Source organism: Myotis myotis, unplaced genomic scaffold, assembly GCF_014108235.1.
Source record: "Myotis myotis isolate mMyoMyo1 unplaced genomic scaffold, mMyoMyo1.p scaffold_m19_p_10, whole genome shotgun sequence".
NCBI classification, from domain to species: Eukaryota; Metazoa; Chordata; class Mammalia; order Chiroptera; family Vespertilionidae; genus Myotis; species Myotis myotis.
The window spans coordinates 68,975,767-68,991,361 of record NW_023416314.1 but is presented as its reverse complement, the minus strand read 5'-3'; the positions used below and the strand labels follow the sequence as shown (position 1 = coordinate 68,991,361).

General features: G+C 39.4%; 1 protein-coding gene across 3 annotated transcripts in view; it reads left to right on the top strand.

Moving 5' to 3' along the window:
- Nucleotides 1-15,595, top strand: part of EXT2 (exostosin glycosyltransferase 2) — a 124,204-nt gene that overhangs the window by 49,691 nt on the left and 58,918 nt on the right. For all 3 annotated transcript variants that reach the window (XM_036326120.1, XM_036326119.1, XM_036326121.1), the window contains one exon: nucleotides 5,200-5,331. In XM_036326120.1, coding sequence (XP_036182013.1) covers nucleotides 5,200-5,331 — 132 coding nt within the window. The remainder of the gene's footprint in view (nucleotides 1-5,199; nucleotides 5,332-15,595) is intronic.

The window sequence follows — 15,595 nt, the reverse complement described above, 5'->3', positions numbered from 1 at the left end:
GGGAAAGGTCTGAGTTTAGAGTTAGAGTTAAGATTCATGGATTTTAGTTGTGACTCTGCCACGTAACATCTTTGTATCTCACATATGAAATGAAACTTGTACGTATCTGCTCCGAATAAGGGACAAGCTGGTTATAAAGAGCAGAGGTGATCATGGATACAAAAGTGCTTTGCAGCAGGTAAAACATTTTTACATTTGTACGGATGCTAATAAAAAAAAGAAAAGAAAGCCTATTTCTACACCCAGGGAACTCATAATCTAGCTGGAGAGAGAAAAGTGATCATCTGAAATAACAGTAAAACAATTATAGGACAGTATATAACAGGACTAACCTGTAAGGTAAAGGCTTTAAGTGCTGCGGAATTTCATTAACGGGAGATTGTTGATATTTGGGGTGATCAATTAAGGTTTCATAGAGAAGACAGATTCTTTCAGGTCTCATAAATTGTAAATATTTTGACTGGATGATGGCAGGCTGGGGGAGGGGGAAGCAGCAACGTGAATTTACACAGGAATGAGGTTGGAGAAGCAGCTGCAGGCAGCCAGCCGGCCCCCAGGCTGTACCCAGATGGGAAACTACAAGACAGCTTAAGTCAGATGCCTTTGGAAGCTAAATCTGTTTCAGCTTTTCATTGAATAGGAGAAATTCTCATTGTGATGCTTTTACCTTTTTCACATAATTAGTGGAGAGGATAGTCACATAACTCAGAAGTTATCCTGGGCTTTAACTGATGAATTGAGGACTTGCTCAGCAACAGAACTAAAGATGACAAGTCTAGACTAGAAAGTATTTTTTTCCTTCACTTCTTTTGGTTATGCTTCCAATTTCCTCATGTTAAATTTTCATAGTTCACCCCTGTGTAAATCCTAATGGTCTCTGATTTTGAGTGGAATCGTAGGTCTCAATGAAGTTGAGATCATCTAGACCAGCATCCTGCTTTGTTAATAACTTGAGTTTAAACTCTGCTTGGCAAAGAAACTGTCTTCTTTCAGAACACTATATTGGACGATGACAGAGTAGCTGGTATTGAAGTAACCACTCCTACCAAAAGAAGAAAAAAGTATAAAAGCTTATTAAAATAGATAAAACAACAGTGTAGGGACTTTGAAGAGCAACCAATGCAGTCAGTATTTGAGGGACTGGGATCCCTGACAGGAAGGAAGCACACTCAGGTGAGCTACCTTGTCACTCTAGTCTTTTCCCTTAGGGCACATTCTAATTCACAACATAGGGGTATAGAGTCATAGCGGAAAGCAGTAGTACCACAGGGCTGAGAGCTGGAGTTAGGGCTTATGAAGGTATTTGAAATTTAAAAGACAGAATCCAAGGGAAAAGGGGACCACAGGGAAGTAAGATAAAATGGGCATGCAATGTCCCTTGAGGTGTTTGCCAACTTCCAAGGTGCACATGATCAGAGCAAGACTCCAAGAATCTCTTTAGAAAGAAGCAGCTGGGTGCTTAACAAGCTGTATAAATCATATATAGTGCTGACAAGATAAAGGTGTGTTCAGGCCTGCCAAGATGGAAGCGTCCTGGTAATTAACCAGGCTTTAACTGAAAGCTCCAAAAGGCCATACTTTAAGAGTAAGAAAAAGCTGAAAAAAGTGGGGCCTAATAAAACTTAAAACCAACCACTAACAGGATTAAAGTGTTCTGACTGCATTTGCTGTGCCTGACAGAATATATTACACTCTTAGAAGGAAGATAATCTGGATCATCCAGAACCTCAACAGTTTTTAATACACAGAATATCTAGCAAATGAAAAATTAAGAGGCATGCTAGAATTTGAAACCAAATGACAAAATGAAAAGATAAAACAGATAGTAGAAAGAGACTTACAGGTGATTCGGATATTGGTGTTATCTGTCAGGAACTGTGTTCAATAAAATAGAAGAATTTCAACAAAGATATGAAATCTGTTTTTAAAAAGTCAAATGAAAATGCTAGGAGTGAACAATGTAAGAATTGAAAGTAAGAATTTAACACATGAGTTTAATAGCAGTTTAGACACACACAAAAAGAAGAGAGAATGATTGGACCATGAGAAAATCGGTAGAAAATATCCAGATTGGAGCACAGAGAGAAAAAATACAGAACAGAGAATAAGAGACACGGGATGCAGTAAAAACATTTCATATGTGTGTATTTAGAGCCCTAGAAGAAGAGGAAAGGGACAGAACCAATATTTAAAGAAACATTGTCTGAGAGTTTTCTAAAAGCAGTGAAAGACATCCAACCACAGATTGTAGAAAGCTCTGCACTCTTTAGTAGGGTAAATGCAAAGAGCCAAACTTAGGCATGTCATGTTGAACTGCTGTAAGCCAAAGACAGTGAAAGCTTAACTGCAGTTAGAATTAAAAGTCATGTTGTCTTCAAAGGAGCACCAGTAAGTCCAACAGCTTTGATTTATTAGCAAAAATTGCATGAAGCCAGAAGACAATGAAATTGTATTTATAATGTGCTGAGGAAAAAAGATTCCTAGCCTAAAATTCTCTATCCAGCAAAGATATGCTTCCAAAGCCAATGTGGGGGGGGGAAAGGAATTTTCAAACAAATAAAAATTAAGAGAATTTGCTGTTAGCTGACCTGCAGCAAAAACAAACAAACAAACAAACAAAACACCAAACCAAAAAACCCCCACAAAAACAAGCTCTTCAAGCAGCAGGAAGATAATTTGAGATGGACGCTCAAATGTGCATGAAGAAATGAAGAATATCAGAAAGGGAAAATATATGGTAAATGTAAATGAAAATTTACTTTTAAAATCAATGATAATGTCTTATGCTATTGAAAATATGTAGAAGAAAAATATTTGGCACTGATAGCACAACAGATGCGAGAGAATAAACAGGTTTTCTTACATTGTCGGTAAGTTGTGAAGTTACTAATTTGAAGTATAATATCATACATAAATCAATGATGCTTACTTTAATTGCTAGGATAGCTACTAAAAGAATAACAGAAGACTAAAAAACCAGCAATCTAATGAAGAAGAAAAACATGGAATAATAATTAAATTTGTTTGATCAATTTTAAAGGCAAGAAAGGAGAAATAAAGGACCAAAGAACAAATGAATCAAACTGAATGATCACACTGTAAATGGGACTTATGTACAATTGGAAGGTTGAAGATTTTTGGATGGAATAAATATTAAATCTATTTATATTCTTTTTACAAGAGACAATTTTGAAACAAGCCTTGAGAACACAAATTTGAAAGAGTGTGGAAATAAACACATATACATGTACATATGTGTACCCACAAGTAGAAAAGAATCAGTAAGGATATTGAATAATTAAACAGCACTGATAATCAACTTACTCTACTTGATAATTATAAAACACTAGAGGGCCCGGAGCATGAAATTCATGCACTGGGGTGGGGGTGGGGAGTCTCAGTCCAGGACCACTTGTGGGAAGTCTGCCTGCTGGCTTAGGCCTGATCCCCGTCCCTCTCGCATTCCAGTGCTTTTGCAGTCCAGGACCCCTTGCTCCTTACCACCCGCCTGCAGTGGAGGTGGGAGAGGCTCCCGCCACTGCTGCTGCGCTTGCCAGCCGTGAGTCTGGCTTCTGGCTGAGTGGCGCTCCCCCTTTTGGAGTGCAGTGACCACCAGGGGGCAGCTCCTGCGTTGAGCATCTGCCCCCTGGTGGTCAGTATGCATCATAGCGACTGGTCGTTCCACCATTTGGTTGATTTGCATATTAGAGTTTTATTATATAGAATTATAGTCATCAACTGCAGAATATACTTTTTTATAGATTATTTGAAAGAATAAAGTGCTTAGGCCACAAATCAAGTTTAAATAAATTACAGAGTATTGAAAGAACACTTATATTCTCTGATCTCAGTGCAGTCAAAGTAGAAATCAGTAACAGAGAAATAGAAAATCCCAAAATGTTTGGAAATTAAACAATATATTTCTAAAATGACTCATGGCCAAAGAAGACATCACAATGGAAATTAGACAATTTTAACCTAAAATATAATGAAAACGAGATACAAATGTCTGGTATGCATTTAAAATAGTGGATAGAAGTAAATGCACATATTAAAAACAAATATTGAAATCAGTTATCTCAACTTCAGTCTTAAGAAACTAAATACCAGTGAACTCAAGTCCTCCAAAATGAAAGAAAGGAAATGATAAAAATAAGAGCAGAAAAGAAAAAGTAGAGAAAATTATATGATAAAAAAAATCAAAACCAAATTTTTTAAAGATTAAAATTGATAAACCTTAGTAAGATTCACATGCAAAGAGAAAACACATATTCTCAATATCATGAACAAAATGTGTATTACTGCAGATTCTCTAGGCATTAAAAAGATGTTAACACATACTTTTAGTCTAATAAATTTAACAATTTATTTGAACTGAACATAGTCCTTGAAAAATACTACTTACAAAACTGACCCACACATGAAGATACACACAATTATATGTCTATGAAAGAAAATTAATCCATGATTTAAAACCACACACAAGGAACACCTAGCCCAGATGGCTTTTTTGATGAATTCTTCTAAACCTTTCAAGGAAGAAATAATGCCAATCTTATATAAAATTTCTCAAGGAATAGAAAAAGAAGGAATATTTTTCAACTCATTTTATGAGTCCAGCATAATCTTAATACCAAAATCTGACTTAAATATTATAAGTGTTGAGCAAAAGTAGTTAGAAAAGAGTAAATATTTGATTCCACTTATATGAAATTTAGTAGTGGACACATTAGACATCAAAAGAAGGATTCACTCTTAGAGGGGTGACTGGGGCACAGCAGAAGAGGATCCTCTGGGGTGCTGGAATGTTCTCTGTATTTACCTGGGTAATAGTTATAAGTATGTACATACATGTAAATTCAGTGAGCTGTGCACTTAAGGTTTTTGCACTTTGTCATATCTTTAAAAAGACTATAAACTTGCTCTGGTGTAACCATGATATTTTCATCATCACAAAATTTCTCTTATATCTAAATTGAATCCAGTGTATGGGTCCCTTGCTCACATTCTGTTTTGATTGCATTTGATAAATGCACACTTCTGATGGAGCTGGTGTAAACAGCAGGGAGCACTTGCCATAGGCTCCCCCCTTTTTGGGAATAAAGGAATTACCCAGACCCAGCGTCGGGTGCGATAGAGCAGCTAATTCTTCCGCTCTCACTTGTTTGCTCACTTAAAACAGTGTTGTTTTCTTTGCAGGCACGGTGGTTCTGGGAAGCATACTTCCAGTCAATTAAAGCCATTGCCCTGGCCACCCTGCAGATTATCAATGACCGGATCTACCCCTATGCTGCCATCTCCTATGAAGAATGGAATGACCCTCCGACTGTGGTAAGTGAATGCCAGTGCTAGCCATGTGGGGCACGGTCCAGCTGTTGGGATGGGACAAAGGAAAATGTACTGAATTTGTAAAGGTTATTTAAATTCTAGCTTTCTAAGATGAAAGTGTGCTGTTATACTTGGGGTCTGATAAGGCCAGCTTAATTCTAAAATGATGATAAAAGTAAGAAATACAAAAGCAGCAGCTTCTAGTTTATTTTAAATGTGCTTAGGAAGACAGTATGCTTATTGCAGAGATCAGCGGGGAGGCTTGGGTCTTGTTGGGAATGAAGCCTTCCTGATGACTTGTAGCAGCAGTGCTTAGAACTCTAGAAGAGATTCTGTAAATTAATAATAATAGTTTCTATCTTAAGTGCTTACTCTCTGCCTGGGACTGTGCTAAATGCTTTACATGGATTATTTCAATTCTAACACCCTGTGAGGAAAATAGCCAGCAAAGTTGATCTAGAGGCAGCATGGATTGCCACGTCACTTGCAGAGGTCCCTGGGTATTTCCGGCAGAGAGGTGAGATGATCAGAAGCTGTCCTCACGGCTTCTTCCTTGCTTGAAGGAGTCACAAGGCCCTTGTGGCATTGTGGGGATTGTGGAGTGGCCACACCTTCTTTCACATGGAATATGCCTGAGGCTGAGGGGCTGGCAGTTATTGCTTCCTAGCTGCTTTGGAGCACCTGGCTGTCTAGTTCACAGACCCCAAGCTTTCATGTAAGATAACTCCATTCCTCATTCTAATCATTGCTCTCTTTCCGGCCAGCCCTCCTTGTCTCCTGATACGACCTTCTCAATAGTGCTGTATACTGCTGCCTTGTTAATCTTCATATAGGACTCTTCTTTTCTTCCTCCCTCCCTCCTTCCCTCTTTCCCTCCTCCAATCTTTACTAAGCAGTTGCTATGTGTCAGGCACTCCACCAGGTGCTGAAAATGTAGAAAGAGAAGCTAGTCCTTGCCCTCAAAAGAATGCTCCACTAACTTGAGAAGCCAGTGAGTAAGACTACAAGTGGATGTGAAGTGCTCTCATAGTGGTGTACAGAATGCCGTGGGAGCACAGGGGGAGGCAGCCCTTCTCGGCGGGAGGGGTCACAACATTTCCTGAAGGGATGCCTGAGAGGAAGTAAATATAGGCTTTAGGATAAAAATGAACAAAACAAAACCTTTCTGTTCTGCTTGAGGTAAAGTTTACTTCTGTTCATCTCCTTCCTTGAATCCATTACCAAAGGTAAACTTATAGAATGTTTGTAGTCACACATAAGCATCTATATATATAAAAGCCTAAGCGACCATCCGACTGGTAGCTATGATGCGCACTGACCACCCGATGCTCAGCTGAGCTGCGGTGACTTGGCAACTTCGGTGTTTGGGTGACGCACCTGGAACCAGAGAGGAGGGAGCCCGATTCTGGGGTGTGTCATCCAAAAAACACCCTCTTGCAATGCAGGACCCCTTGGGGCATGTTAGAGAGCCGGTTTCGACCTGATCCCTGCAGGCCAGGCCAAGGGACCCCACCAGTGCAGGAATCCGTGCACCGGGCCTCTAGTAGTTATATAATTTCAGAACAAAAATGGGATTATATGACACACATTGTTCTCACTTTGTCTTTTTTGCTTTAATAGACCATTGACTTATTTCCATTTCATTCTGTATTGTATACAATTGACTGTCTATGTCCACTGGTTTCAATTTTCTGAGTTTTGCATTTGTGGATTCAACCAATTACAGATCAAAATTATTTTTTAAAAATCCCAGAAAGTTTCAAAAAGCAAAACTTGAATTTGCCACATGCTGAGCACTATACTGAATCCACAGGAATGAAGTGATATGTAGGGCATACCCTGCCATCGTCTATCTGCAAATATAGATTATATGCAAACAATATGCTATTTTTTATAAGGGACTGGAGCATTTTCAGATTTTGGACCCTTCCCCAGGGGAGGGTCCTAGAATCAATCCCCTGCTATACCAGCAGGTGATTGTACTTCAGTTTTAAGGATGTCTATATAGTATTCCAGTTAGGTGTATTTTACATAACAGATCTGTTATTGATAGAAATTTAGATTGCCGCCCCCCCCCCCCGCCCTCCATTTTCAAACAGTAATACAACAGACATACTTCCATATATGTTTGCCCATAAATGTGTGAATATAGTTATGGAATTAATTTTAGCTGAGAAATTGCTTAAAGAATAAACACATTTTGATGTTGATAGATATTAAGAAATTGTCCTTTCAAATGACTATACCAGTGGTCAGCAAACTCATTAGTCAACAGAGCCAAATATCAACAGTACAACGATTGAAATTTCTTTTGAGAGCCCAATTTTTTAAACTTAAACTATATAGGTAGGTACATTGTTATTAACTTAATTAGGGTACTCCTAAGGCTTAGGAAGAGCCACACTCAAGGGGCCAAAGAGCCGCATGTGGCTTTCGAACCACAGTTTGCCACCCACGGGACTATACCAACTTATAGTTCACCAATAACATTTTGATTATTCTGGTTCTCCTTGACTTCTGTAACCCTGAATACTTGAATTTTTGCTCATATTCTAGATAAAAATGATCTTACATGTATTTTTTAAGTGGAAGGTTGATATTTCTGTCAGTTCCCCTCAGAATACACATATAAATCCAATTTGTATTTTGACTTGTCACATTGAATTTTTAGATTTTTAGGTATTTCTGTAGGTATCCTGTAGGTATTTATTGAGTGCCTGCCATATTCCAGACAGTGTTCCTAGTACTTGAAATGTATCAGTGAACAAAGCAGAGAAAGGTCCATGCCTCTGGGGAGTTTACATGCTATCTGGAAGCAAGATTTGTTTTTCTAGTAGAATTTTAACATTTTCCTTCATAAGTCTGGAAACATTTTCTTAGATATTATCTTTCTTATGCTCTTATAAAGAAATACTTTCTGACATTATAATTTCTTACTAGCTACCATTTGTATAAAGATACCTTATTGGCTTTTAAAAATAATATATTTTTATTGATTTCAGAGAGGAAGGGAGTGGGAGAAAGAGATAGAAACATCAATGATGAGAGAGAATCATTGATTAGCTACCTCCTGCACACCCCACACTGGGAATGGAGCCTGCAACCCAGGCATGTGCCCTTGACTGGAATTGAACGTGGGACCCTTCAGTCCACAGGCCGACGCTCTATCCACTGAGCCAAACTGGCCAGGTCACCTTATTGGCTTTTGTATATAAATTGTGTATTCTTTTACTGAATTCTGCAATTGTCTCATTTTTTAAATTTGATTCTCTTATATTTTCTAGATTTATAATCATATCTACAAATGCTAATTTTTGCTTCTATTTCCCAACATTTGAACCTTTTACTTTTTTTTTTAATCTAATTGCATTGGCTAGTACTTGTAGAACAATGTTAAATGTAATATGAGTGTTAAAAGAGAAGAGTAGATATTATCTAGTCAGAGGAAGAGGGAAAGTTAGGTTTTATCCAGAAGGAACAGCAAATTCAGAGGTGCAGAGAGGTGAAGAGAGCATGGTATTTTAAGGAATTTCAAGGTCAGTGTGGCAGAAGTGAAGGAGACTTGTGAGGGAGCAGCAGAGGATGAAGCTTGGAGAAATCACCAAATACCTTGTGTCTTACTGAAGGTGTTGGAGCGTTATCTGCAGGTAACAGGAAATCACTGAAACATTTAAACAGGAGTAATGTGGTGAGATTGTGTTTTAGGTCAGTCTTACATCAGTGTGGAGAATGGATCAATTTTAGTGGGACAAGACTGGGGACAGGAGACTATTTCGGGAATCTAGGTGAGACCTAATAGAGGATAAATTTGAGAAATATCCTGGAGAACTGACTATCTGAATTGGCAAAAGGTGTTTAGGAAAATTGAGGCATATGGTGTAGTTTATCCAGATAGAGAATGTGGGCACATGGGGTGTTCGGTGAGGATGGCACTGGAGTCCAAACTCAGTCTGACAGCAGGGCCGTCCTCAGTCTGCCTCCAGTCTGCCTTTTTAGCTTCATTTCCTTCTGTTCTCTTGAACAGAGTTCTAGATTTCTTTGTTCTTCCTGAGAATACTCTGTGCTTTTCCTTCTATGTTCCTGTGACTGTTGGTCCTTTTGCTAAGATGCCTTTCATCACCGTTGCCTTTAATTGTCCACATTTGATCTGGATTTCAGTGGCCCGCTCATATACCCCTTCCTCCGTGAGGTTTTCCTGGACCCCTAAGCAGGAAGTAACCTTTCCTCTTCGTAATTCTTAGAGCATATTATCTGTATTTCTTTCCTATCACTTAACATGCATAGAAGCATAATTCCCTGTATAGTTTTAAGGGGACTTCTGGGTTATCTTTGTATTCCTCACAGTACCTAGGACAATTTAATTCAGACAGGAAGCCCTTGATATATAAAGAAGAGGAGGAGGAGTCAGATTGGGATCTCAGGATTTGAGCCATCCAAGCCCTCACTCACACACTGATGTGACATCCATTATTTTATTGGACCTTTACCCATGGGAAGGTGGGGAAGTGATCAGTTCTTTCTCTGCTATAAAGCTGATGTAATGAGACTCACGGTGCCTAATTACTTATCTGAGGTCATGTAATTGGCAAGTTGTGTAAGCAAGTGAGAACACAGGTTTTCCACCTGTAGATTATTTTGAATTGCTTATGGAATTTTATGGGAGCCATTGAGCCTCCTCAGGGCTGAAGCATTTCCACTATTTCAAGCATGTGGTACAGGTTTGAGACAAAAAATATCACATCTGTTCCTCTGCTTGAGAATTCCTGCAGGTGGGATGGTCATGACCCAGCCGGAAAGTGTGGGCACAGTGGGGCTTGATTCTATACTTTTATCTAAAGCACTAAGAAAAGTGTAATAAGAATAAATGGTTGGAATTTTGGTTCTGTCTTTCATGAGAATATATACTAGAAGAAAATAGTACATGAAATTTTGCAGTTTTGAAATAGATGTGCTTTAATTTAGGACAAAATAGTCAAATTTGGGAAAGAACATAGGTTTAAAAAGCATAAATCCTGATTTGCAGTTGGAAAATATATGCCAAATCTTTATGTTGATCTCTTTCTTAAATAGTCCTTTTCAGGAAAATTTAGTGTTTATCACATTTCTAGGTTCTCAGGTGGGTTTTACATTCTGCATCTTCAGTGAAAGCAACTGGCCTGAGTAGTGATGATTTATTTATAGTTAACTTTGCTTCTCCCCTTCAGAAATACTTAACCTACTCTAGGTATGATTACTAGGAACCCAACTTTCAGGAGAGTCTCCCTTCTGATTCCATCAACTTTACAATATCAGAGACCCTGAGGTGAGTGTAGGCATGGATCTTGGTCACTAAATCAAGGGAGGTCTGATTTTTTCAAACATATGCTATCATGGCCTACAGCCATGCACTGAGCTTGCTCAGGCTGGAGAGAAAGGGGTGAGAGTGGAGCCCTATTTTGGCCAGATGCTGCTGCCTTAATCTAATGTTATAAAAAACAAACAAATAGCCTGGCTCGTGTGACTCAGTGGTTGAGCGTTGACCAAGGAAACAAGAGGCCACAGTTCCATTCCCATCAGGGCACATGCCCGGGTTGCTGGCTCAATCCCCAGTAGGGGGCGTGCAGGAGGCAGTCAATGGATCGAGGATGTTTCTTTCTCATTGATGTTTCTATCTCTCCATCTCCCTTCCTCTCTCTCTAAAAGTCAATAAGACATATTTTAAAAAAATAAACAACAAAACCCATTGTATGGATTATGAAGACGGTGTGGGGTGGCCTTGCAGAAACCAAGTATTTGCGTCACCAGAGGCCCTGTCATTCTTTCCTTTAACCAAGTAAGAGACTGATCACATTATGCATATTGTGTCACGCTCTCAAAACTTGAAAAAGTCTGACAAAATAATTCTTGAGCAGCTCTGTTGGTTAGAGACATTGGCTCTTTGTTTTGAATCTCTTCTTTGGGAGGAATTCTCACCAAGCTAAGGTTCTTTATGAGGGGATGGCTTTGTTTTTGTCATTAATTTTCTTAGCTCCTCATGTCAAGGCTGTCTGTATTTTACTGCCTTTCCAGTCTTCATGCTTTCATTTCTCTCCCCTTTTTGCACATATCAGCAAACTTTATCATCTCCCCAAATACTCCATACCTGTATCACTCCAAATGTTAATGTTATTTCTGGTCTTGCTCCTTGGCAGGCCTCATCCCTACACCTGGGCCTCGCCTCTGTAGCTGGGAATCTCCTTGGACCCCCTCCCTCGCCTTGCCTCTGGTTCTCTGCCAGATGTAAGCATGTCTAGAGGACAGAGACTGAAATGTGATACGGGGATGGAGTAGGCAGGAACTGTGAAATTTTGGATTCCTGGCATATGCCACCCAAACCGTATTTTCTCAGCAATAATTTTTAAAAAACTAAATGTAATATAGCCCTAAAATCATGTTGTAGAGTGGAATATTTCCCCATGTTATTTTTCTACAATGTAATTTAAAAGATTATTCCCTACCTTTTCAATGTCATAATTTTATTTACCCAGCCCTTTGACAGACAATTGTTTCCAAATTTGCTATTATACTAGTAGATAACACTAGCAATTCCACATTTGTTTATTTTCTTCCTTGGCCATAAGACCTAGAACAGAAAGGGGAGAAGGTAGGGGTCCCATGACCATTAATAAAAATTGATGTGGAAAATGGGGAAGTGACTTAAAATGGATTATTGTATTCAGCATAGGAATAAGGTTGAGAAAGAAGAGCTTGTTCCTATGAAATCTAGCCAGAGTGGCGATTTAGCTGCAGGAAAGGCCTCAGAGGAGGATTACATACTTACCTGCACTTCCTGTTAGCCTCAGTCCAAGTCCAGTTTTTGAAGACAGAAAGGGAAGGGATCAGTAGGCGGGATATAGCATAAGAGTACTTGATTGGCAGTTACCACCCGTGAGGAGCAGGAATCCCAGTTGTGGGTAAAATGTGGCAGTTTGCTGTAGTCCCCTAAGATCTTAGGGAAGTGGTTTTCCACTTTAGTATGCATCAGAAACTCCCGAAAGGCTTGTGACAACACAGATTGCTGCCACTTTACCCCAAGTTTTAGATTGAGTAGGTCTGGGTGGGGTCCTAGAATTTGCATTTCTAGGGCGTTCCCAAGTGGTGTTGATGCTGCTGGTCCAGGGACCATACTTTGATGAGGGATTGATTCACTGTGTGTGTCCTAACATGATGACCAGAGAGGGCTCGCCCTCTCTCCCCAGCCAGTTCCTCCTCTGGACCCTCAGGGCTTGGATTAGAAGCATCTAGACTGGGTTCAGACTACATCTGTGTCAGCCGCATGAAAAACGCAGAGGGCTGCTTGTACTTAGTAGATGTCCAGACAGCGGCTCTCACTCACAAAGGTTATAGTTGTACAAGCAGCTGAAAATATCACTCAACTGTAAACACTAACAAGCAATAAATCACTCCGCAGGCTGAAGAGGCACCAGCTCAGATACATGAAGCAGTGCTCTGAGTTGAAAAGATACCAGGTTAGCAGCCTGTTTAACTCAACCCAGTGCCCTTTAACTTCCAGGTTGTGGAATGTTTCTCTGGAATTTGAAAGCCTACTCTGCCCCCCAGGAGGCCTTCTGGGCTTATTCTCCCCTTCTTCCTCCCACTGCCTAGATATGACTAAAGTATGTATGGAATTTAGAAATTTTAACTTGAATTTTAAGTAAGTTTTAGCTTTTTGAAGTCTTTGTTTTTAGAGGTATCACACTGATAGGATCACAGTTGCACAAGCAATCCATTATATTCCCCCGAATTCCAAATCTTGCTTTGAGTAGCTTTTGCCTTTGAATTGTCTGCTGTCTGCAGTTACTTCTGTGGAAACAAGCTATTCCCTGGTCATCAGCAGCTAGGGAATAAAGAAAGCCGAGTTGGGTCTGCAGATGGAGAGGTGCAGGACGATCCTAAGAGCTTGATCCAGCGTCCCAAGCAAAGAATTTGGCCGGTTCTGGTGGTCAGAAAGAAAAAGGAAAAAAAGACTAGCTCACTAGCCAGATCCAGATTGGGGGTGGGGTGGGGGGAGGCATCCAAGACCCTTCCTAGCAGAGAGAGATGGGTATGCCTGTGTAGCACACATCTGCACGGCAACTCCAGTAGTGGTGGGTGAATCTGTACACAATGTTTCCCTGGATGCAGTCCTTCCCCTGCTGTTTGCTTGAGAGTCCACTTTTATGGCTCCAGTGGTCATGAATCAAAACCTGGCTGCTTCCTTACAGCACACAGCTTGTAGGAGGGCAGTGAGTAGAATACTTTTTCGGAGTCTGTGGGAGCTTGATCTGGCAGCAGAGTAATTAAGAACATATTGAATGTTTGGCAAAGTCATCCTTCATGCCCCAGCTCTCACTTATTAGCGCATCAAATTCCCTTTCTCCTTGTTTCAGGGGCCATTTTAATTCTCCCTCAAAGTCTGCTAAAATGATCCAGTAGCAGAAGTTACCAGGAAAATGTAGTTGTTGGGTATTTCGACTAATGAATTTTGTTTCTATTTCTGATATCCTATTCTAGATACTTGGCTCCCAAATAATTAACATTTAAGTGTAATTTTCTAATAAACAGTCATTACAGTTTCAGAGTAGAAAAATTTCCATATTTCTCCATCTAGAAGTGAATTCTTCATTTTTGGTTCTCTTTATTTTTTTATCTCAGCTATATTTCTTAATTTTATATTTGAAAAATAGTACAGCTTAACACTCGTATGGTTTTAAAATTCAAATAGTAAATAAAGCATTTAACCAGAAGTAAGGCTTTTCCTACAGGGCAGCTGCTTTCAACTGTTTAGGTCTCCCTCTGCTGCTTATCTTCCTGTCTTCCAATAAAGCTTTCATGCTACTCTGATTCCTCAGTCATAGACATTACCTTTTTGCTTCCTTTGAGTTAGCACTTTTTCTCCTGTTCTCCCTTCTTCCTCTACACATTTCTCTTTCTCCCATCTTACCAGTAGGGCTGAATTGTTATTTTTTATTAAAGCAGTACTTATTATGTACATTATTAGGACTGTATAAATATTGTTTTCAACTGAACCAAGCAGTAAACAGTGATTATGTTTCCTATATAACTTTTCATTTTCCAGGTAGTTAATAACTGCCTCTTTTTTCCTCCTAGCTTTTCATATTCCTATCACTAATTAATTTTTATTAAATTCTTCAACAAAAGAATAAATGGTCAAGCACAGGTAAACTATAGGACTTTTCTTTCTGGGTTGACTGCTCTCTAGGTCTCCTCTACAGTGGTCATCCTGAACTCAGTGTACCATGCTTCTGGGAATTCCCTTTTTTTCTCTTTTTTTGTTGGATTCTGTTTCCAGGTTCTAACATCATCCTCATTTTTGGTTTATCTTTTTCCAATAGCTTCCTAAGAAGGGGACTATAGGGAAATAAATTTTTTGTCACCTTGCATGTCTGAAAATGTATTCCATTTCACATTTGATTGATAGTTGGGCTAGTGTACTTTTCTGATTGGGTGAGTTTTCTTCAGAATTTTGACAGGATTGTTCCATTGACTTCTAAGCTTCCATTTTAATATCAAAAAGTGAGATGTCATTCTAATTCTTGATCCTTAAATGTGACATTTTAATCTTCCTGGGGAATTTTATGTTCTGAAATTTTATGATGGTATGTATCCCTTGGTATGAGTTCTTTTTTGGTGTTGTTCATTAGATACCAATTTGGAGATTCATGTCTACTTGTGAGAAATTTATGTGTTTAATATTTTTTACTAGAGGCCCAGTGCACGAAATTTGTGCATGGGTAGGGTCCCTAGGCCTGACTGGCAATCAGGGCCAATCAGGTTCCCCGCCTCCCCACCTTTTTGCCTCCCCGCCTCCTTCCCTGGCCACTCACACACTGCCACCACATGATCCCCCCCTCCCACCTCCCTGCCTCCTCCTTCCCTTGCTCCCTCAGTGCCCAGCTGCCACCACTGGTCGCCTGCTGTGTTCCACGCTGCCCCTGGTGGTCAGCGCATGTCATAGCAAGCGATCAAACTCTCGTTCTCCCAGTTGAACTCCTAAGGGGACACTTTGGATATTAGCTTTTATATATGTAGATATAGGTTACTTTCTTCCCCTGTTTTTTCTTTCCTCTCTTTATGGAACTTCCATTGTCTAAATGATGAATGTACTAGATTGATCCTTATTTTTCTTATCTCTTCTGTCTTATTTATTACCTCTTTTTGTTTTAATGGGTTTTTTGTTTAATTTCTTAGATATTTTCTCAATTTTATCTAATGACTTTTCTTTTGATTTTTTAAAATTTTGTGCATT